Source organism: Sus scrofa, chromosome 6 (genome assembly GCF_054392235.1).
Source record: "Sus scrofa isolate SSC_HxYL_T2T_F1_AM1 chromosome 6, Sscrofa_HxYL_maternal_Yorkshire_Landrace_v2.0, whole genome shotgun sequence".
Lineage (NCBI taxonomy): Eukaryota > Metazoa > Chordata > Mammalia > Artiodactyla > Suidae > Sus > Sus scrofa.
The window spans coordinates 153,680,001-153,705,228 of record NC_139388.1 but is presented as its reverse complement, the minus strand read 5'-3'; the positions used below and the strand labels follow the sequence as shown (position 1 = coordinate 153,705,228).

The 25,228-nt window shown below is 39.4% G+C and overlaps 1 protein-coding gene across 1 annotated transcript in view; it reads right to left on the bottom strand.

Moving 5' to 3' along the window:
- LOC110261216 (uncharacterized) overlaps positions 1-25,228 on the bottom strand; it is a 236,979-nt gene that overhangs the window by 98,396 nt on the left and 113,355 nt on the right. The window contains exons 3-7 of the mRNA XM_084965718.1: positions 24,525-24,810; positions 15,233-15,808; positions 13,840-14,087; positions 5,300-5,439; positions 3,531-3,625 (exon numbers count right to left, since the gene is read on the bottom strand). Coding sequence (XP_084821844.1) covers positions 15,803-15,808; positions 24,525-24,810 — 292 coding nt within the window. The 3' untranslated portion in view covers positions 3,531-3,625; positions 5,300-5,439; positions 13,840-14,087; positions 15,233-15,802. The remainder of the gene's footprint in view (positions 1-3,530; positions 3,626-5,299; positions 5,440-13,839; positions 14,088-15,232; positions 15,809-24,524; positions 24,811-25,228) is intronic.

The window sequence follows — 25,228 nt, the reverse complement described above, 5'->3', positions numbered from 1 at the left end:
AAGTTCTATTTTCTCAGCCCTTTCAATACAGTATTTATAAAATTCTAACTCCCAGCACTCTACATCCTTAATCTACACTTAAGTTATACTCTCCCACTCCACTATTTCTCCAAGATTATTCATCCAGCTAAATCTGTCCCCTTCATCCAAGTCAATAAATAGCTCTACAGATCCTTGAACATATCTTGCTTGATTCTGCCTCCAAGTACTTGCCCATATAACTTCTCAGGATGCTTGCCCTTCTTTCTATCTTTAGTTCCTTCATCCCAGATCAAAATGAACCTGCCTCCTCCCGCCAAATGTTGCCTGAGTAATTCCACTTGTTTTAACCATTCATCTATCAGTCATTTTAAATAACTATAGCTTATTCACTTTATCATCAGCAAATTGCTCTCACATGGCTTTGTGGAGGCCTTCTTTATTCTTTGAATTGTAAGTTTCTATAGGGCAAGCATCACAGCTTCTGATTTTTTTTATTTCAAGAAAATAGAAGGTGGAAAGAAGAAACAAAGGAAGGGGGGAAAGGAGGGGAAATGGAGATGTGACAAGAAAAGAAAGAAGAGAAACAGAAGATAAATCTGTGAGTTTTTATTTTATAATATACTTAATGAAAATAATATTTTGTGAAAGTCATATTAATATGAGTAAGTCTAATTCTAATGAGCACTCAGAGATTTCAATCCAACTCTCCCCATCCCTGTTCCTTGCTCTATTTTTTCTAATTCCACCTTTTCTAATTGCTATTTCCAATAAGCAATATTTTTTTTTTTTTTGGTCTTTTTCATCTTTTCTAGGGCTGGAGCCACGGCATATGCAGGTTCCCAGGGTAGGGATCGAATCAAAGCTTTTGCTGCCGGCCTACACCAGAGCCACAGCAACACCAGATCCGAGCCGCGTCTGTGACATACACCACAGCTCAAGGCATTCGTTAACCACTGTGCCACGACGGGAACTCCCAATAAGCAATTTTTAATCTAATGACCACCCTCTTCAAGTTGCAACCCACCTCATCTCCCTCACACTGCTTGACTTTTTCTTTTTTATACACTTCTCCCCTTTAAACATACTAAATCACTTACTTACTTATTATATATATTTTATTACTGATTCCCCATCCCTACTCAACTCCAAGTGAGCTCCTCGGTGGCAGGGATCTGTTTTGTTCCCTGATATAACTCCAGTCCCTGAGGCAGAATCTGACACAGAGTAGGTGCTCAGTAAACTCACTGAATGAACAAAGCTCTCGTGAATGGCATACACAGGCTCTGGAATTTTCATAAATACCCACAACAGAGGCACAGCGACCAATGAACAACTCACTCCTTCATTAATGCTGCATACCAGCATCATCAATCACCTAGAAGACGGCTGATGTAGACCCCAAGTGGATTAAGATCCATGAAAACGGATGTTGCAGAGTCGAGCAGAACTTTACAAAGGATGTGGCCAGGGTGGCCTTCACCACAGGCCCCCTGAGGGGCGAGGTGTTAACCAAATGAAACGGTGATAGGGGGTGACAGGTGGACAATCTGGCTCTGAGACCTTAACTACTCCCTTCCCACCCACAGTGAAAGCCACAAAGGGCCTGTAACAGGGGACTTGCTGCCTCAGGAAATCTCTCAGTCTCATATTTCTACTCCAGCTGGCTTACTTGGAGGGGGCTTCATGCTTCCAAGCCAGTTGTCATCCCTGCCCTGCCTTTTCTCATGAAGCATCCAATTCCACAGGCTTCTTCGATTCCAAACTAACTGTCTCTGGGTCCTCTGTGGCTCCACCACAGTCCCTTTCTTGTCTAGGAGAGAAGTTTATACAGCTTTTAAAAGACATGGCTTGCAAAGAGCCACTTCAGAAAACGTCTGTACACAGAAACAGACTCACAGACATGGAGAACAGATTTGTGGTTGCCAAGGGGGAGGGGAAGGGAGTGGGAGGGACTGGGAGTTTGGGGTTAGTAGATGCAAAGTATTACATTTAGAACAGAGGTCTGACTGTATAGCACAGGGAATGATATCCAGTCTCTTGGGATAGAACATGATGGAAGATAATGTGAGAAAAAGAATGTATATATATGTAGGACTGGGTCATTCGCTGTACAAGAGAAATTGACACAACATTGTAAATCAACTATACTTTAATAAAAAAAAATTTTTTTAAGTATGTGAAATACAGTCTTGCCACAATCTCCAATCTCGATCATTCCTCTCAAGGTAACTAGAGTGGTGGAACCAGCAAATACAGGTTCAACTGCTGCTTTGACCACCTCCTAAATGATGGGCCTAAGAAAAACTTGACACTGTGAACCTTCAAAATAGGCAAAGCTCCTTCTCAGGATTATTGTGCACATAAGCCACTTGCCCCCATCTCTAGAGCTAGATGAATTTAACGTACCCTTAAAAATGTTGGCTCTGGGAGTTCCCATCCTGGCTCAGAGGAAACAAATCCAACAAGTATTCATAAGGACACAGGTTCGATCCCTGGCCTTGCTCAGTGGGTTAAGGATCTGGGGTTGCCCTGAGCTGTGGTGTGGGTTACAGATGCAGCTCGCATCCTATGTTGCTGTGGCTGTGGTGTAGGCCAGCAGCTACATCTCTGATTAGAGCTTCCATATGACACGGGTACAGCCCTAAAAAAGAAAAAGAAAAGAAAAGAAAAGAAAAGAAAGGAAAGGCAACTCTTAATTTAATCTGTCTCTGAGACCTGCTGCTATGGACTGAATTGTGTCCACTCACCCCAATGGAACCCCCAATGGAAACATATTTGGAAATAAGACTTTTACAAAAGTGATTAAGGTTAAGTAAGGTCATAATGGTAGATCCTTAATCTCATAGGATTAGAGATTTTTTAAGAAGAGATGCCAGAGAGTTTGCTTTCTCCTCCACTGGAGGACACAGGGAGAAGATAGCACCTGCAGGCCAGGAAGAAAGTCCTCAACAGAAAGCAAAATGGTCACACCTTGCTCTTGGACTTCCCAGCCTCCAGAACTCTGAGAAAATAAATTTCTATTATTAAGCCATCTAGTCTGTGGTATTTTGCTAAGGCCACCTGAGCTAAGGCACCCGTTACATGCCATACTGATTAGAAATAGCCATCCCTATATTCAGAGTTCTCGAAGAATACCACTTTTTTTTAATCATCCCTGCAGCATGTGGAAGTTCCTGGGCCAGGGATCAAACCTGAGCGACAGCAGTGACAATACTAAATCCTTAATTGCTAGGCCACCAGGGAACTCCCTAAGAATGTCATCTTTAATCTTCACACTGACCTCCATTCCAAACCCCTATAAATTTTATATCCAAATGCTCCATAAATGAAATTACCATATCCCAACAGCAAATTGACAATTCCAATAAACTACTCATTAGGTTTAATTTATAAACACTTTAGTTCTATCCTTCGGAATATTAATTATCAGTTTGAAAAGCTGATATCCTTTATACTTTTGTTACTTGATATTTATTGAGCAAATTTCATGTTTGCTAATAAATTACTCGATGCAAAAGTCCCTAAGATACTACAGTAAATTTACTCACCAATTTGTCTTAACAATCAAGTCTGTCACAGCTGAAAGAATGGGAAATTCTCCTTTTGACAAAGTCTGAGAACAGCCGGGGTCAGGCATGGTTTCCTGGTGGAGAAGAAAGTTCTGAATAAACACGTCTTACCTGGGAGAAATTGGTATATTCTACTCATACACTGCTCAATAGTGGCAGCTGGTGGCTAAGGGCGTTGGAAATAAGGCTAGTCCAAATTGAAATATGCTACAAGTATAATATCTCACTAATAATTTTTGTGTTCTTTATATGTTAAAATAATATTTTGTATGTTTTAATAGGTTATTAAATTAATTTCACCCTTTTTAATTTCTTAAATGTGGCTACAAGTTAAGTTTAAATTTACATAAGTGGATGGCATTTTATTTATAATGGACAGTGCTGTTCCAATCCCTTGTTGTATGCAGAAGTCTAATTAGTTAAAGTATAAGGCAGAGATTAAATACAACCAACAGATATGTTTTATATGGTGCACACAACTAAAACATATTTTAATAAATTGCCAATATTTGAACATTCACAGATTTCAAATCAAAGTGCAGGGTTCTGGCTTCTTTTGAAAAGTCAGAATAGTTATTTATTTATTTACTTATTTACTTTTAAGTCAGAATATTTAATAACACTATACCTACATTTTCCACGGCAACCACTGGTTGAAATTGATTGACAGCTTCCCTCTAAACAAGGCATGAGCTTCCACAGTTCATCCTAGTCCCTAAATGTCCTGTTCTACCTTCTCTGCCTGGTATGTGTAGATATTTCAGTTTTGGTGTTTGGCTATAGAGGAAAGTTTAAACATGGAAAGGAGTGGAAGAGAAAGCACATACTTTGGGCTTGCACATATCTCAGTTTCAATTCCAATTTATCCACATAAATGGCCATATGGCTTTAGATAAATTATTCAATGTCTCTGAAACTCCATCTCAATAAAATGTGAAGAATAATGATTATATTGTGGAATTTAGTAGCAATTAAATAAAGTAAAATATATTCAGGAGTTGCATCTCAAGAGTTGCTTAATGAATTATGTTATTACTTCTTTCCTTTGGCAAACTTGATATTTATTTGGGAAGTAGGGGTATTCATAATAGAGACCTACTTAGATCCTAAGTGGTTTTCCCAGTGCCAAGAATCCACAAAAGTGTGGATGCTCTCTCTCTGAGTGCAAAGATCTTGGGAAAGAGACCTTTCAACATTTTTCCCAGGGCCCACAAGATGATTAAAGCACTTTTATTAATTGAAGTTGAATCTTTATTTTGTCAGTTAGAATGAAGACTTCAGATGTTTGACAACTATACAAGCTTTTCAAGTCACACTGAACCCCAATATGGCAGCTGTTTATTTTGGCTGGTGTCATATTGCAGCTTTGTTTACATCCCAGCAGTTCATGTAAATTGAAGTCAAATTTTTCATACCTATGAATATCATGATTCAGTAACACCAAGAGTTAAGGATAAGAGATGAAACAAAAAGCATGCAAAAAAATGATAAAGCAAAGACTGATGAAAAATGTCCTATATTACAAAAACTGGGACACAAACCAGAATGATTTGTTCTCCAGACTTGCTTCTCTTGCTATGAAATTTGTATCTCATTTGAGGGCCAGCTTGCTCAATAATAGCCACTGACTGGACTCAAATGCCTGCCCTTCCCAGTTTTTACGTCATGATTCATACACTCTCCCAGCTCTTTTTGACTGCCTACAATTACTTGTGACAAGTGATTCTTCTGTGTATTGTCTGCATTACCTTTTCAAATGTTTCCACGCTTCACAGTAAATTATCTAATGTAGACTGCACAGTCTCTCCAACAGTAAATCCAGGCATTGAGGGGCTCACCCAAAATTCTATGGTCCTCTGCAAGGTGGCCACCCAAAATAAGAATCCTCCTAGAACACACAAATAAATTCCATTTGGATGCCACAGTTAGCTATAGCAATAAACACACAATAAATAGATAAACAAAAACTAGAAGAAAAATTTAAGTGAACAAACGTTATCTCAGATTAGGAAGGATTCTCCAGAGTAATAGAAGAGATCCCCAAGAAACAGGTCAAAACATTGGATGACAAATAAACTTAAATTTATACCTTTTTTAAAAGTGAAGTACAGTCGATTTACTATTTATTATAATGTTGTATCAGTTAAACTTAAATTTTAAAAAACTTAAATAATAATCTGGAGGAAAATAAAATCAATAACCTGGAAAAACTATCTATTACAAACATAAGAAAGAGCAATTACCTTTAATACGTAATGAGCCCATAGATATTGATTTTGAAAAAAACACTAAAGATCTAATAGAAAAATGGATAAAGGAGATGAACGATTTGTAGAGCCACGGCTAAGAAACGGCTTCTAAAGTATTTTAAATTAAAACCTTACCAGTAACCCAATAATTTTGACTAGAAATAACAATAAAAAATGTTTTTTTTTCCTATTCATCAAATGAATCAAGATTTATTTCAATGTTAATACTCACTTTGGGGCAGGATGTGGTAAAATAAACAAACTCGTACTTTTCCACATTAGTGCCCTTCTGAAAGCAAAAGCAAAGGCCAAAAGCCAAAAATGTATTCCAACACATTTCAACTTTTCCGTAAGATTGAAATTTTTCAAAGTACAAAACTGAAGGGAATGGAATTCCCACTGTGGCACAGTGGGTTAAAGGATCTGCCTTTGCCATAGTTGCAGCATAGGTTGCAGCTGGGGCTTGGATTCAGTCCCTGGCCCAGGAATTTCCATATGCTGCAGGTGCGGCCATAAAAAAAAAAAATTTTTTTTTTTTTTGTCTTTTTGCCATTTCTTGGGCCGCTCCCACGGCATATGGAGGTTCCCAGGCTAGGGGTTGAATCGGCGCTGTTGCTGCCGACCTATGCCAGAGCCACAGCAATGCAGGATCCAAGCCGCGACTGCCGCCTACACCACAGCTCACGGCAACGCCGGATCCTTAACCCACTGAGCAAGGGCAGGGACCGAACCCGAAACCTCATGGTTCCTAGTCGGATTCGTTAACCACTGTGCCACGACAGGAACTCTGCAATTTTTTTTTCTTGTAATGAGAACTTTAAGGATGTACTCCCTTAGCAACTTCAAGGATACAATATAATATTATTAATTACGGTCACACTGCTGTACACTATTGAATATGTGTATTTTTTAAAAGTTCTAACCATTCTTTTAAAGGGATCTAATCTTCCCTCAAAAGCAGTGGTTTTCAAAGTATGGTCTTTGGACCATCAGCATCAGAAGCTTCTGAAAACATGTTAGAAATTCTAATTCTCAAGCCCACCCAGATTTACTGATCTGGGGGTGGGGTCTGCAAATTGTGCTTTATCAAGCCCTCTCTGTGACTCTGATGCACACTAGCTGGAGAACCACTGCTCTGAAGCTAAGAAAACATAATGGATTGAAGAATGTATAAAATAACTAAAAGAAAGCCAACAGATAATACTGAGTGTGGGAAATCCTATGTGGCCAGCTCTCCATTTCTTCAACAAATAAGTGACATGAGAGAAAAAAAAATAAAAGGAAAGGTAGGAAAAGTTAAGAGATTTAAAAGACAAAACAACCAAATCTATAAGTGGATCTTATTTGAACACTATTTCAATCACATCAATTGGAAAAGGATGTTTTGAAACAATTAGGAAAAGTCAAAATGACAGTAAAGAATTGTTATTTGTTTGTGTGTGAACATTATAATATGGTTATAATTTTTATTGAAGTATACTTGATGTATAATATTATGAAAGTTATACAGGTACAATATAGTGATTCACAATATAAAGATTACACTTCATTTATAGTTTATTTATAGATATTGGCTATACTCATTGTGTTGTACAATATATCCTTTTGGCTTATTTCATACATAATAGTTTGTACCTCTTAATCCCCTATCCCTATACTGTCCCCACTTCCCTCTCCCCACTGATACCCATGAGTTTTTTATTATATTCACCAGTTTGTTGTATTTTTTAGATTTCATATATAAGTGATATCATACAGTATTTGTCTTTCTCTGGAGGACTTAGTTCACTTAACATAAGACCATCCAAGTCCATTCATGCTGTCACGAATGGTTATGATTTTTAAACAGTCCTTTAAAATTCCTTATCCGGGCGTTCCCATCATGGTGCAGCAGAAACGAATCTGACTAGAAATCATGAGGTTGCAGGTTTGATCCCTGGCCTCACTCAGTGGATTAAAAGATCTGGCGTTGTCAAGAGCTATGGTGTAGGTTGCAGATGTGGCTTGGATCCTGCATTGCTGTGGCTGTGGTGTGGGCTGGCAGCTGTAGCTCCTATTCGACTCCTAGCCTGGGAACCTCCATATGCCATGGGTGTGGCCCTAAAAAGCAAAAAAATTAAATTAAATTAAATTAAAGTAAAATTCCTTATCTGTTAGAGATTGCTAAAAACTATTTTAAAAAACAGATGAAGCAGGAGTTCCCTGGTGGTGCAACAGGTTAAGGATCCAGTGTTGTCACTGCTGTGTCTCAGGTTTGATCCCTGGCCAGGGAACTTCTACATGCTGTGGATTTAGTCAAAAAAAAAAAAAAATGTGGAGTTCCCATCGTGGCACAGTGGTTAACGAATCCGACTTAAGAACCATGAGGTTGCGGGTTCCATCCCTGCCCTTGCTCAGTGGGTTAACAATCTGGTGTGGCCGTGAGCTGTGGTATAGTTTGCAGATCGGCTCGGATCCCGCATTGCTGTGGCTCTGGCATAGGCTGGTGGCTACAGCTCCGATTCAACCCCTAGCCTGGGAACCTCCATATGCTGCGGGAGCAGCCCAAGAAATGGCAAAAAGACAAAAAAAAAAAAAAAGTGTGTGTATATGTGTGTGTGTGTGTGCATGTGAAGCAAATATATATATGAAGCAAATATGGCAAAATGTTAACAACTATAAAACCTATGTGATTAAAAATAAGAGTTTGTTATACTCTTTCTATTTTTCTGTTCTGTTGAAATTTTTCATAGAAAAAAGCAAACGCAAACAAAAACATCATACCTTTTCACCAATGGTTTCCATTTTAGAAATTTGCCTTTAGGAAATAGTCTCAGAAAAGATTTATTTATATAGATCTTCATTACAGCATTACATATTCTAAAAACTGTTAGAAACAATCCAAAGGTCCAAAAAATAAGAAAAAGGTGTAACAAATTATGAGACTTTTATGTAATAGAATATCACGTAGCTATTAGAAATGTCACGTTTTTATAAAGCAAGATACAAAACACATATAGTGTAAGTCTTTTTGTGAAGAATATATACCTAGAAAAAAGACTAGACGGAACTAGAGGTATCCCCCACTTTTCCAGAATCTGCTTTACTCCACTTTGCTCTCACAAAAGACCTGCATTAGTACCTGTATTTGTTGACCAAAAGAAATCCAAAGAGGATTTTCGCTTTTAAGGAAAAAGGCAAAAAGTGAAAATAGAGTTCAGCATGTGTGTTGCAGGAACTGTCATAGAGGCAGCACACACACCAGACAGAAAGAGTGGCACCACCAAGCTTCCTCGCCTGGGGAACCACACTCAACATCTCAGCATCAAGCCACCATAGCTTTGAGCTCTGCCTACGAGCACCTATGCTTTATCTCAATTTATTCTTGTATCAGTTTGCAAAATCATCCTATGATAATTGCTTGTTCACTTTACGCCACTCAGTTTACAAAAGGCACCATGGAATGCTCCATTTTGGGACAGTGGGGGTGGGGTGGGGATGGGGAGGAGACATGAATATCAAAATCTTGAGTGATTGTTTCTGAATATTGAAGCAATGGATCACATGGACTTTCTTCTTTGCAACTTACCATGTTTTTGAATTATCTATAATGCATGGGAACCCATTCATCATATGAAAATATTCTTAATAAAAGCCAAAATATTTTTGTCCTAATGGTTACAAAAACAAAGAACTATACAATGAAATGAATACTTAAAAAAAAAAAAAGCCTAAGAATCATCTCAGGAATGAGCTATTAATTGATTAGAGAGAAAGATGAGTTATACCTATTCAGGGGAGCAAATCTGTACTACATATTTTTAGATTGTTATGTTTGCCCACAAACATATTCACTATACAATATTCAATAAATATTTATTGTGTCTACTATTTATCAAATATTACTAAAAAAGGCAAAAATCCCTGTCTTTATGAATCTTACATTTTAATGGAGGGAAACAGAGAACGAAGAAAAAAAATTTAATGTTTATGGCATGTCAAATTAATAACATGGACAAAAATAAGGCGGGGAAGGAAAAGAGCGAGTGTTGGATTGTTGGAGGAAGGGGTAGTTACTCAACTTCACATAGTATGATTAGCAAAAGCCTAACTGAGAAGATAACATTTAAGAAAGCCCTCAAGAGGCAAGGGAGTGAACCATATGGTATCTGGAAAAAGAAGATTTCAGGTGGAGGAAACAACAAGTGCAAATGAACTAGGGCAGAAGCATGCCTGGGGCGCATAACCTGTTTCCCTAACTTGACTGCAATTTCTTTGAAAGAATCAAGGAATCATTTATCTGCTTCTTTTGCCACAACCCTGATCATAATGCCTAGAATAGGACTCAGGAAACAGTTATTAGAGACAATGATGCAAGGACTGAAAATTATTAGAATCCATAATCTTTTCCTTAAAAAACACCTTTTATCATTCTGTCTTTCATTTCTTTTTTTTTTTTTTTTTTTTTGGCTTTTGGCTTTTTAGGGCCACACCGGTGGCATATGAAGGTTCCCAGGCTAAGGGTCTAATCAGAGCTGTTGCTGCTGGCCTACACCACAGCCACAGCAACACCAGTTCTGAGCCGCATCTGCGACCTATTCCACAGCTCGTGGCAACGCCGGATCCTTAACCCACTGAGCAAGGCCAGGGATCGAACCCACAACCTCATGGTTCCTAGCTGGATTCATTTCCACTGCGCCATGACATGAACTCCCTGTCTCTCGTTTCTTTACAAAGAAGAACTTTTTAGCATAAGATCTGTTGAAAGTTGGGTATGTTTCAGGAGGTAGAAATATTTCCTTCTCCAGGGGTATTCAGAAAGACTAAAACATCAGCAAGCAGAAGTGCTCTAAAGGAATATCAGAAGGGTTACTGGGAGTTCCCGTCGTGGCTCAGTGGTAATCGACCTGACTAGTATCCATGAGGATGTGGGTTCAACCTCTGGCCTTGCTCAGTGGGTTAAGGATCCAGCTTTGCCATGAGCTGTGGTGTAGGTTGCAGACACGGCTCAGATCTTGTGTTGCTGTGGCTTCGGCGTAGGCTGGCAGCTGCAGCTCTGATTCAACCACTAGCCTGGGAACTTCCATATGCCGCAGGTATCACTCTAAGAAGCAAAAAAAAAAAAAAAAAAGATACTGGACCAGATGGCCCATTATATTCCCTTCCATCATTCAACATTCAACAAATATTATCGAGTAATGAATAAAATCCAAATCTTTTCTGAATTAATCTTGTCAGCATCCTACTAGCTGCCTAGTGGATTGGCAAATAGTCTATGCTGGTTAAAAAACAAGAAAAACCCCTTTTAAAAAAGTGAACCATTTATAAAGTCATAATGGTTATTCACTAGAGCATGTGTTCCTCAACTTAAGAGAATGTCTTATTCATATTTGAATCTCCAGGCCTGGCATATAGGTTATCACTAAGTGTTGACTTAAATACATGATTTTGAATAAACTCCACCTTTTCTGGTATTTCTTCAGCCCCTAGCCTGGCATTTAGTACTTACTCTATTATTTTGCTGATGGAAAGCTGAGTAAGGTATAATCACAAATGACAATCTTGAATTGAAAATGTATCTAATTTCTTTCTTTTTTTTTTTTTTTACATTAAACATCAGCCTAAGGCAACAGCATTGATTTCAAGTTGAATATTGCTTGTGGTGAAATTGCCAAAAGGAAGAGCTATCCTTATTTGCTCATAAAATTCCACTTATTTTTTAAAATCTATTTGTTCCCAATAAGGGTTCCTATTGGTTAAACTAGAGAGCTTTTAAGTAACAACGATGACCAAAAAACAAAACAAAAACAATACCTGCAAGATGGCCTATTAAAAAAGCACAAGGTTAATCAAAGATTAAAGATTAATGTTCACCACAGAAGTATTTATTAGATAAAACTAAGTCACAGTAGAGACCCCCCCACCTCAAACTCAAAGGATTTTAAAGAAAGTTCATCTTTCACTCAACGCCCAGGAAAAGAGCTCAGCTCACAGGTAGCTTGCTATACACAGTCTTTCAAGGATCCAGGCTGGTAACAGCTCTGCCATCTTCAACACACAGCTGTCAAGGTTGCCTTGGGCATCATCACTCCAGTCAGCCAGAAGGATGAAAAGTCATGAGGGGCAGGAGTGGAAGGTTTGATGGGTTGTAAGTGCTAGAAAGTAGCACTTACAACCTTCTCTCAAATTCCATATCACATATTACATCTAACTGTAAAAGAAACCAGAAAATACAGTCAAGTTCTGGATCCAGGAAGAAGAGAATGAGATTGATGGTGATCTCTGCCATAATGGAATCGTAGGTGTAAAGTTAGGTTGTTTGAGCTTTTTCTTCTTTCCTGCGTTTGTATTGCTATTAACTTCCCACAGAACGGATTTTGCTGTGTCCCCATAGGTTTTGGGTTTTGTGTCTTCATTGTCATTTGTCTCTAAGTATCTTTTGATTTCCTCTTTGATTTCTTCAATGATCTATTGGTTGTTCGGGAGCATATTATTTAGCTTCCTGGAGTTCATGTTTTTTGTTGCTGTTTTTTTCCTTGTAGTTGATTTCTAGTCTCATTGCATCGTGGACAGAGAAAATGCATGGGATAATTTCAACTTTTAAAAAATTTACCAAGGCTTGATCTGTGGCCCAAGATGTGTTCTATCCTGGAGAATGTTCCACATGCACTTGAGAAGAAAGTACATTCTGCTGCTTCAGGGTGGAAAGTTCTATAACTATCAGTTAAATCTAATGTCATTTAAGGCCTGTGTTTACTTGTTGATTCTCTGGATGATCTGTTCCTTGATATAAACAAAACTCCAATTCTCTAAGAATGCTCTTCCCCTGACCCCCACCTCCCAGAATATTAGCTGGTGTTTATAGCCTCTGGTTAAATCTGACTTCTGAAAAGGACCTTCACAGGACATGCTCTATCATAGCCCACAATATGTAAACAGATTATATTCCAAAAGTTGACTTATGAGTTTTCTAAAATAGATTTTCAGATAGAACCCACTACTTATTACGTATCCTATGTAGGAAAACACTATAAAAACTGGCAAGTTTTTGGATGCAGTATAGGCGGTTCCCCCTCTCCTCTTGGGGAAAAAGAAAAGGTCAGCCAGACAAAGCACCTTTTTACTCAAGTCCTCCTCTCCTTGTTGCTCTCCTCTCCATTGGTGCCTGTCACTTTCATATGACCCCAAAAATCCCACCCAAGCTTAACCCAGTGCCCATGCCCCAGTCATTACTGTCATCAAAGCTGCTATTCTGACCTGGATGTTAAAGCAATGGATTTATAGAAAGTATTTTCACAGATAGACTTATAATAATGGTTAACATTTCTTGAATATTTACCATGTACCAGAATGATGTTCTCTGACCTTCATTTTATTCATTTATTGAACGAAGATAATAATAACAACAATCTCATGAAGTTATTGTAAGGGTGAAGTGAGATGATGGCTACAGAGTGCCTTGGACCTTACCTGACCTTAGTAAATTTACTCAATAAATGTTAGCTATTATTTTCCTAATTGGTTTATCATTACCCAGGGATTGGGTAAAAGTGTGAAGAGCTCATTATCACTCATTGCTGTTCCCCTCTCCCCTAGCAAATCCCCATTCCTCCAACCAATAAAGGAAACAACAGTCACTTTCTTCAATGTTGACAATGTTTCTCAATGATAATGAGCCTGAAGTGCTTGTTAAAAATTTAAAAAATCCCCATTCAGTGAGTCTGAAGTAAGCACTGCTGCCTCATTGAACAACACCAGGGGGCACCATTCACATTGTGTTGCATATAAATGGTGCTTCCTGGAGTTTTGCAAATTTGGGACCTGAAGTTAAAGCCCAGGAAATTGTATTTTTAGCTAAAACCCAGGCGATTATGGACAGTCCTCCAGAATATTTGAGTGTGGGGACCTGAGAAAGAACTTATCCCACAGGTTAGTTCAGGGTCTAGAAGTGGCTGTATCAACAGAAGAACATTTTTAAAAGCCACCTACTACTACCTGACCACGGCTTTGTTATTGAGAACTCTTCTCAGCAGCCTAAGTCAGTGGAATGAGACTTTTACCTGTAATTTCCTTCTGAAGACTTCTCAGGCTTTATCTACAGACATGATCTCATTAATCCTCAGGACAGATCTGTGAGACAGGTGGCAGACACTGGACTTTTCATTACAGGTAGCTTGAGGCATGAGCAGGGATCCTGGCCCCCGAAGACCAGTGTCAGTACCCTGGATGGGTCTTCCCAGTCTCCCCAGTCTTCATCTATAAGACATCAAGCTTCTACCTTTTGCTGGGGAAATCTTCCGCAGTTCCCCTATAAGAAAGGTGGTTAAGTAGGCAAAATTTCATTCATCTGCCCATTCTATTCATTCACAAATATTTACTAGCTACTACCTAACAGGCCCCATACTTTTTAGAAGTAGGCGGGTGTTGAATTATAAATACACAGGTAAGTAACCACATACTGTGCAAACCACTGGGGGACCATAACGGGGAAAGGAAATACATATTAATTGAACACTGATTACTAAATGCAAGGTATTGTGCTGAAATCTTGCCTTGGATTAACTCCTTGATTCTTGCAATAATTTCGGGAAGTAAGGTGAGAACATGATTTTTAGAATGTCTACAAGAACTGGTCACATATCTGGAGTTAGTACTTATTTCAGCCAGGCTTTGATCTGAGATTTATCTGATTCCAAATGCGTGCTTTTTCCATGGTCCCTCCCTTAAGGAGTATACAATCCAATAATAAAGATCAGTATACAGATGACTTTTATATAGTAATAATCATGGTAAAAATTACCATTTATTGAGCACTAAACCAAGCACTTTATATAGACTCTTTCATGTAATCTTCACATCAACTCTCTGAAATAGATGCTATTAATTAGCCCCAGATATGGATGAAAAAAACCCAAGGCTTTGCAAGGTTAAATAACCTGCCCACAGGGGAGAAACCTTGAAGAACCATTGCTGTCACAGGAGGGAGTTGGCTCGTTCCACAAGGTCCTAAGAAGTAAATATAAAACCAAAGATAAGAAGCTTCAGAGAGGTAGATCTGGGTTCAAAATGAAGGTGTGACTGACAGAGCACTCCAAATGTCTCTGGAGGGAGTGAATTCCCTTTCTCAAAAGTTTAAACAGCTAATTGCTACTTCAAAGGGACATTATAAAGTGGATATTATTATGTCAAGAATGTTCCCCTGCTCTCTGCTCCACCACACCCCCCTCCCACTTCAACTTCCACACATTCTTCAGATTTCAACCTAAATATCATTTCCTCAGAGATGTCCTTCCAGATCCTACACATCCAGAGCCTCCCTTATACATCATCTTAGCTCCCTGTATGTCACAGCACTTATAATTATAATTAAATAACTAATTATGTACTAATTATAGAAAGTAAGCTCTAATAGAGCAGAGACTACACGAGTCTGGTGTCAGGACGTTTACTTACCTGGTGCCGACCAGTGTCTCCAACATGTTAGATGCTCGACAAATATTTTTTGAATAAAGAATGAATGATTGTTGATGGGTGATTGGCCCAGGGGTGTCTTTTCAGAACTGACTCCGCTGAAGATGACATAAAGGTGCACTGACTTAAGCATTTCGGAGCTACTCATGCTCGTGTGGGCTTTCATGCACCTGTTGAAACATCCAGCTTATTGTACTCATTCACTTTTTCCTTTGTTTGCAGCTCAGTATCGAAGTCTCATCCACACTGGTCCATCCTTACACTGGAAACTGAACAGCAAAGACTAGCATTCATTTCCAATACCTTTGGCTTCTCTGCACCAATTCATTTCATGTTCGTCCATGGGCTTTGGCTTGCCTATCTCCCTTGTCCATCTGTTTGGACAGCAATGTGCCTGCTTGTGGGTGGCTAGATCCTTGGCATGGGATAGGATCTCCAAACAATGCAAGAGGTTTACATGGGCAAGCTGCACTGCATAATCAAAGACATCTGTCTTATGGGGAGGGTCTTCTCTCTGAAAGTCGGTGTGACACATGCCTCCTTTACACTTGATTATACCTGTAGAAATGTGGATGAACAAACCCAAAGAAGATCAAAATTTCAAAAGGAAAGTGAAAAATCGTCACAAAACATTTATTTGACAAATGTAACTGACAGTCTATTCTGGGTTAGGCAGCGGTGGGTAACTGCTAGGGATTTGTGACCTGTGAAACCGAGGAAGAGCAATGTGTAAAGTGGGCATATATAAAAAGTGTGGGTGCACAGAGGAGGGATGAGAATGTTTGACAGGGCCAAAGAGTCCCCGGGAAAATTCAAAACATGTAGCCAGGAAACAGCGCCAGGGCTTTTCTGCACATTGTGTTATATTAGGCAACAGAGGAGAAAAATGAACCACAACAGAGAGCGAACAGCTAAACCCAGAACCCAAGGGGCAGCCATGCCAATCAGTGGCAAGCAGGCAAATGGGCAGGAATTAGTGAGGGCTGTGCCAGGGAGATGCAGCCTCTTATATTTAAGATAAAAATAAACATTTTTATTCCAGTTACTTACGATAAAAGAAATGTGGCAACATGGGACCTGAGGAAAGGTATACTTCCTTCCAAGAATAGTGTCAATACATACAAACATTCCCAGGTGAGTGTACACACACACACACCAACACACACGCATACACAGAGTCATGGCAAAGCAACATTGTCTGCTATGGGGCAATGTTGCATAGAATTCTAAGAAGAGAATGAGCCAGCTATTATGGCATGTATAATTTTGGCAAAAGTATTTGTTATTTCAATGGTTTTTTTGAATGAGCCAGGGAACTCTGGAATGTGAATCTTCTGTATAAAAACTGACTGTTCTTTTTAAATGACTAGGACAGCAGGGCCCTATGAATTCCAAAAATGATTTAACCTTCCTAAATGGGAGAAGTGGGCATAATAAGGAGGTAAATGAAAATGGAAATGAAGAAAGTGATAAGTAAAAGTCATAAAGGAAAAGAAAAGAAAGAATTTTATAATGAAGACTAGAAAAACTGAAGCTGGAATAAAGAAAAAATAAAGTCCTTACCCTCCTGAGGCTTTTATTTTTCAACGGAAAACAGACAACAATCATAACAACCAGCAAATTAGCAAATGTGTTCTGTCATTTTCAGAGAGTGATAAAATAGGGGTATGGAGAAGTAATCTTAGGCAGATAGTCAGGGAATCCCTATCTGTAGAGGCTGCTTGAGCTGAGACCTGAATGATGAGGAGACAGCCACGCAACCATCTAGGGAAAGACCAGAACAGGCAGAGAGAAGGGAAGGTGTAAAGTCCTTAAGGCAGGAAGAAGTGTCCTGTCTTCAGAGAGCAGCAAAGCCAAAGAAGTGGAACGCAGGGAACAAGGGGGTATGTGGTAAAAGGTAAGGACAGAGAGAAGTAGGCAGGGGCCAGATCAGACAGGGCTTGGCAGGCCATAGTGAGAAAGCTTGGATTTTGTTACAAGTATAGAGGGGAAGCTGGCAGAGGACTTGTAGTAAGGGAGTCATGTGACATGATACGCATTTTTGAAAGATCATGCTGTCCATTATGTGAAAAGTAAACTGGGGGTGGGGGGGGACAAGAGTAGAAACAAGAGAGATCTGTGAAGAAGTGCACTGCAACCACACAGGGAAAAGATGCTGGAATGTGGTCAGAAGTAAAACATATCTTTGAACAAACATATATATTTTTCAACTAATACAATTTGTAATTAAAATCCCTCAATGATAGAATATGGATATAAAAAATAAATTTCCTTCCCAAAGGAAAGTTCATAAGTAGTCTCCCTCATAGATCTGTACAGAATATGACAAACCTATCTTGTTTACAAAGATAAACAACCTATGTATCAAAATGATCCTAATATTACTCATCCAAGGTCTAGGCTCTTCTTCGACATTTTTTCTTATTGAAGTATACTTGATTTACAATATTGTGTTAGTTTCAGGTGTACAACAAAGCAATGCAGTTTTTATATATATATTCTTTATATATATATACACATTCTTTCTTAGATTTTTTTTCCTATTATACGTTATTACAAATATTGAATACAGTTCCTTGTGCTATACTGTGGCCCTTGTTTATCTATCTTACACATATAGTTGTGTGTATCTATTCATCACAAATTCCTGTTTTATTCCTCCCCCCTTCCCCTTTGGTAACCACAAGTTTGTTTTCTACGTCTATGAGTCTGTTTCTGTTTTGTGAATAAGTTTGTTTGTGTCATTTTTTCAGATTTCATGTACAAACACTATCATATGATATTTGTCTTTCTCTGTCTTACTTCACTTAGTAATATAATCTCTAGGACCATCTATGTTGCTGCAAATGGCATTATTTCATTCTCTTTTACGGCTGAGTAATATTCCATTGTGTATATCTACCACATCTTCTTTTGAAGAAATATATTTTGTATCCTTAACCATCATGCCAAATTTTTCACTATTAACACATTATAATATAGTCTTTAATATACTTTTACTTTTGTCTTATCTCCTTAGATTGTGGTAATTGTAACTAATTTATAGAATTTTACATAAAATTATTAATTCATTTAGTAAATATTAAGAGTACTTATTATATTCCAGGTACTATAGTAGTTTTTAAAATATTTGTTTTATTTCATGGTTGTTTTTCTTTTGCCACATTTATTTTTACACACACATGATTTGCTTTGCTTATTTTCTGTATCTAGAATCTTCCTTTTGAGTAGCTTTCTCTCCCATTTTTGTATGAGTTCTCTTGGCTATTTTCATTCTTTTTTTCAAACATTCCTTATTTTATGCAGTAGTTCTTAGGTATGCTAGAATTACAAAGTACTTTTTCACAAAATACGTAATTTAATACAATTTGGTGAAGTAGCTCGTGCAGACATTATTAATGCCTTTTTACTGATGAACCAAGTGAGGCCCAGAGAGGTTAGATGATTTGCTCAAGATCAAAGAGCTGGGGAGAGGGAAACTAAGAGAAGAGTCAAGGTTCCAGATTCCCAAATCAATGTCTTTCTACCACAATACCACGCATCCTGTCTTCCCCTGAACCTACCTGCATTCTCCCCTAGATGGCAGGTGCTTATGCAAAGCAGATGACCAATAACACTGTGAAGGTGAGGACAACAATGTCCTCTCTCCGCACTCAATGTATCTACTTGTGTATTTCACGTAGTTCTCACTATGCCAAAATGTACTTTAGACTCATCCTATGTAGATTTTACCAAAAACAAAGTTAGTCATAAAAGTCTCAGTCTCAATTTTTTGCAAGTAGTCAGGTTTAGTTATGATTCAATTCAAGAAATATTTTTTGAGTACCTACTATATACCATAAATATTTCCTGGAAGAATGAATAATCCTACATCGTATTACGTGAATGTAAGCCACTATCACAATTTACTTGGAGAAATGAGAGAAAAAATACAGGTACAAGATCATAAAATAATACACAATAAGTGAAGCAATCTGGCATAGTGATGAAAAATACAATTGCATTGATCTTTTCATGGTTCTGAGGATGGAGGGGTTAACACAACAGGATGGTTCCTGCTCTCATGAAATTTCTCCTCTAGCCTCCTCTCATAACTGTTATTCTTGCCTTCACAGCCTTGGAAACTTCCTAAGGCTCTTTATAAATAATCATTGCTGACACTGGATGCTTCCTGAAATTAATTTATTTAATCCACTCAACATCCCTATGAAGTGGTTAGCATCATTATCAACTCTGTTTTCCAGATTAGAAAACTAGAAAGACCACACAGTTAGTAAGTGGCAGAGCTAGCATTGCATTCAAGCAGTCTGGCTTCAGAATTCATAAGCTCAGCCCCTGTGCAGGGAGAGATCCGGGTTTTGTGGGGCATGAAGTTTATACAATTCTGGGGACTTTCTTTGGGGGGAAAAAAGAATATGAAATTAAGTACAGGGCCTTGGAAGGGGTCCATGCACGACTAGTACTTTATTAGCTTCACAATAAATCTGCCTTTAGCTTCAAGGTAAACCCACATCTTCCACTATGCAATACCTTAAGCATGAGCTCTGTTATAAAAACGATGGCTGTACCGATCCAAATACCTGGAAAGTGGTTAAATGAAAGGAACCAGAAAATAAATCACCCACCATTTCCAACTGTAAGGCTATAGATGAGATTTTCTGGTGCTTCATGTCAAGTCAGTGAGCATTCCTAAAGCACTTACCATGTGGCAAGCATTGTGCTAACCTGCAGGGTATACAAAAATGAATTTAAAAGTGCATCTAGAAATTCCCATTGTGGCACAGCAGAAACGAATCTGACTAGTAATTCATTTACCCAAGAAGATGTGGGTTTGATCCCTGGCCTTGCTCAATGGGTCAGGAATCTGGCATTGAGGTGAGCTGTAGTGTAGGTCACAGAAGCAGCTCGGATACCATGTTGCTCTGGCTGTGGCATAGTCTGGCAGCTGCAGCTCTGATTAGACCCCTAGCCTGGGAACTTCCATATGTCTTGGGTGCGGCCCTAAAAAAAAAATTATACAAGTGCAGATAGACGTTCCTGGTGTGGCTCAGAGAGTTAAGAACCCAACATAGTGTCCATGAGGATATTGGTTCCATCCTTGGCCTCACTCAGTGAGTTAAGGATCTGGTATTGCAGATGTGGCTCAGATCTGGCATTGCTGTGGCTGTGGCTTAGGCCCCAGCTGTACCTCTGATTTGACCCCTGGCCCGAGAACTTCCATTATGCCACAGGCGCAGCCCTAAAAAGAGTTTTTAATTTTTTTTAATTTAAAAATAAAAGTGCAGATATATGATAGAGAAATACAAAGACAGCTAGATCTGCTCTCAAGAACTCAGTTTATATGTCCAGCACTGTATAAATGCAAAAGGAGACAAATTTGACAGGAGTACCTGCCCTTGAAAATTTTAAATGATAATAAATGCTAAATGCTTACAATTTAAGCAACTGGCATTGCTGCAGGTGGATTACAACTGATGATGGAGGTACGAGTATTACCATCATTTCTATTTTACTGGTGAAGAATCTGACCAGGGAGTGGCAAAGCTTAGTTCTGGATTTTGAAGTACTAATTCTTCCTTTCTTTTTTTTTTGTCTTTTCTAGGGTCGTACCTGCAGCATATGGAGGTTCCCAGGCTAGGAGTCTAATGGGAGCTATAGCCACCAGCCTACGCCAGAGCCACAGCAACACAGGATCCGAGCCACGTCTTCGACCTACACCACAGCTCACTGCAATGCCAGATCCTTAACCCACTGAGCAAGGCCAGGGATCAAACCTGCAACCTCATGGTTCCTAGTCGGATTCCTTAACCACTGAGCCACGACGGGAACTCCTTGAAGTGCTAATTCTTGAGCCGCATTCTTAACCACTCTGCTGCCTCTTCTTCCCCAACCGTTTTGGAAATGTTAAGCTTGAGACCATGAACAATTTGAGATCTAAAGCTTCTCAGCTCCTACCGGTCACCATCTTTTCCATGAAGCCTTCCTTGCCCGTCCCAGATAAGTCAGCCCCTATCCCCATGTCTACAGCCCTCCTTATTCACCAGTCTAATAGGTGGACTAATGACTCACTGGTTGCCTCCTTGCTTAGAACAGGAGCTTCTTGAAGGCATGTGTCTCTAGCACCTAGTAGGTATTGGACAAATATTGAAGAATCAATGAAGAAATGAGCCATACATGTCAGAGTACCGTCAAGTGATCTATTGGTTCTATGGTAAACAATTTATCTGCCATAGGTTTTCTATGGGACTTGAGTAGAAAATAAGATTTAGAAAAGTAGAGGGAGGAAGAAAAGAACATTTCCGATTAGGGTAACATCCTGGACCAAAGAACAGCCATGGAAATGATCATGGCAGAGTGAGTTTCCTATTGCTTCAGTAATAAAGTACCACGAACATACAGGTTGAAAACAATATAAAACTTATTCTTTTATAGGTCTGGAGGTCAGAAGTCCATATATTCAAGTGTCAGCAGAGCTGTGTTCCTTCTGCAGGCTTCAGGGAGAATCTGCATTCTTGCCTTTTTCAACTTCTGAGGCCACCTGAACTCCTTGGCTCCTGGCCTTCTCTTCAGTCACTCCACCTTCCTGCTTCCCTGTCACATTTCCTGCTACTGATGCTGCCTTTCTGTCTCCCTCGTGTAAGGACCATTGTGATTATACCATTGGGCCTGCTTGGATAATGCAGGATTATCTTCCCATCTGAAGATCCTTTACTTACTCATATCTGCTAAGTCCCTTTTCCTACGTAAGGTACCATACGTGCCAGGTCCCCAGGTTCCAGGGATAAGGACATGGACATAGACATCTTTGGAAGGCTGTTAAAAGTTTATCACAAAAGTTAATAAAAAGACAGTCCAGGCTCTGTGACAGTTCTGTCCCTAAGAGGCCATCAGTTGAATGGATAAAGAGTGGCCAGGCTTCCTTCTAGGCTAAGGAGTTTGGACTTGTTCTAATAGAGAGTCATTGCAGAGCATTGAAAGCATCAAATCATTAAGAAAATGATGTTATTAAAATAATTATTTGGGGAATTCCCATCATGGCTCAGTGGTTAACGAACCCGACCAGCATCCATGAGGACTCAGGTTTGATCCCTGGCAAGGCTCAGTGGGTTAAGGATCTGGTGTTGCCCTGAGCTGTGGTGTGGGTCACAGACGTGGCTCTGATCCTGCATTGCTGAGGCTCTGGCATAGGCCGGGGGCTACAGCTTTGCTTGTACCCCTAGCCTGGGAACCTCCCTATGCCAGGGGTGCAGCCCTAAAAAGACAAAAAAAAATTATTTGAAAAAAAAAAAAAAAGATTTACTTGGCAACTGAGTTGTAATTAGCTTTAGTTGAAGCTATCTCTCTCTCTTTTTTTTTTTTTTTGCTTTGCTTTTTAGGGCCGTACCCACAGCACATGGAGGTTACCAGGCTAGGGGTCTAATTGGAGTTACAGCTGCCAACCTACACTACAGCCACAGCAATGCCAGATCCCAGCCGTGTCTACGACCCACACCACAGCTTACAGCAACGCTGGATCCTTAACCCACTGAGTGAGGCCAGAGATAGAACCTGCAACCTCATGGTTCCTAGTCAGATTCATTTCCGCTGCACCACAATGGGAACTCTCACCATCTCTTTTTCAACATAACTGATCATACATAAACCTTCATAGTTCATTTTAACATATAAGCCTATCTTCTAGGTATTGATCTCCATTTCTATAAGAGGAAAGTGAGTTTAGAGAGGTTAAGTGACTTTTCCAAGGAGATTATATACAGCTAACACATGGCAGAACTGAGCCATATAATTTGAGAGGGCAGTGTAGTTAACAGGTAAGCATAAATGCCTCTGGAAGCTGACCTGAGTCCGAATATTAACTCTGCCCTTTACTAGCTCCGTGACGTTGACTGAGTTATCTCACTTCTCTAAATTTCATTTCCTTTCCTCTAAAATGAGGTGAATTATAGTTGCTACCTCATAGGTTTTTGTGAGGATTAAGCAAGATAATGCTAGTAAAGAAAGTATTTAGCACAGAGCAATCAATAAACAGTTAGTACTATTATTACAAATTCCACTCCCTTTCCAAAACATCAACTCAGATGAGACTAACTGAGATCATACTTTTCGTTTTAGGGCTGCACCTGCAGCATATGGAAGTTCCCGAGCTAGGGATCGAATCAGAGCTGCAGCTGCCAGTATGCACCACAGCCATAGCATTGCCAAAACCGAGCCACATCTGCAACCTACGCTGCAGCTGGCGGTAACGCCAAGATGAGATCATACTTTTAAATCAGCTTATATTTCAACACAGGAAGATTCAAAATCTGAGTTTAAGACTCATAGACATAGAGAACAGACTTGTGGCTGCCAAGTGGTGCGGCGGGCGGAGAGCTGGGGTGTTGGATAGCGGAGGGATGGAGTAGGAGTTTGGGGCTTGCAGATGCAAACTATTATATATGGGATGGATAAATAAGAAGTTCCTACTATATAGCACAGGGAGCTATATTCAATATCCTGAGATAAAACATAATGGAAAAGAATACTAAAAAGAATGTATATGTATATATAACTGAATCACTTTGCTGTACCACAGAAATTGACACTGTTGTAAATCAATTATATGTCAATTAAGATAAATACTTTTAAAAAAACTGAATTTTTAAAAAGCTATTAAGAATGGGCTTCACAATTTCTTCTAGAACATAAAAACTTTCCAGTTCTCCTCTATTGAAAAAAAAAAAATTAAATATCCGGAGAGTGTGTATTAGACAGTTCCCCTAAATGTGTTAATTTTAATTCCCAACTCTCGGTTATTCTCAGTGTAATTTCCTTTATGCCCTAATTTTCTTCAGTCAGGCTCTGATTTTGTTCAGACAGGTTATTTGAGAACAACTAAATAAAATAGATGTAGTTTTGCAGTCAATCAGCATGGACTGGTTTGTGTAACTCCAGTGGGCAAGCAAGCAATTGCCAAGTGTCTGAATTAACCTTTACTTTGTGCCCATTTCTAGGATGAATGGATGAGCACCAGTGGCCTGCTGGCCTGAGAGCCTCTGCCCGGTGTCTGGCATCCAGAGACTTTTCCTGGCTGACCTTTTGGAGGATGTCCAAACCTGAGAAAATGGAATCCAAAAGAAGATACAGAATCGGGCTCCATGTTTTGGAGGCTGTGGCGCATTGGTCATGGGAGTTAAATACATTCATATCCATCGGCTCTGCGCTCTGTCACGCAAAATATTAAAATGAAATTCAAGGAGAACGGGTTGGAGCAATCCTTCCTGTTCTTGAAAATCACCTTTAGCTGCTGGGAACGCTGATAATCCCTCTGTAGCTTACTCGGGGCACATTTATCAGTGAGGCAGCTAAGCCAATTGTGGCTGCATTCACAGGTGACCGTGCTGTCTGCCTGCCTTCCCAGAGATACAAGAAACAAAACCAAACCAATGGAGAGGAGCTGGCTTTGCAGATTCACACAAGAGAGTGGCCCGGGCCAGGCTTCTGTTTTTATGGACAGGAACGTTCGGCCCTCGGCGGCCCAGCCTCTGAATTCACAGGCTCCTCTTCCGATGCAAATCACAATTCTGAAAAATAAAAGGGGATCTCAAGCAGAAAAAGAGATTACAAATAAGGATCATTCGACAACAATAACCAAAAAATAAACCCTGGCAGCCACCTTGCTAAGTGGGCCTGGTGGATGCCAGCCTCGCCTTCCTAGTTTCTGCTCCCATCAGAAGCACAACAAATTATCTAGTTTCCTAAATCCAATGGGCTCTGACCACACCGGAGAGCAAGCTGCATTTAAATTTGAAAAGCTGTTACTGTTAGAACCCTGCTGGCAGGCACAAAAAGTACTTTTTCCATATAAAAAGCATGTTTGGCAAATTCGGCTGTTTTTCGCTGCTAAGTTAGACAACGTTGTGACAAACAACAACAACAAACCCAAATTCACTTCCATCTCCCCGTTAAAAAATGTCCCTGCTGGTCCCTACATCATTTTTA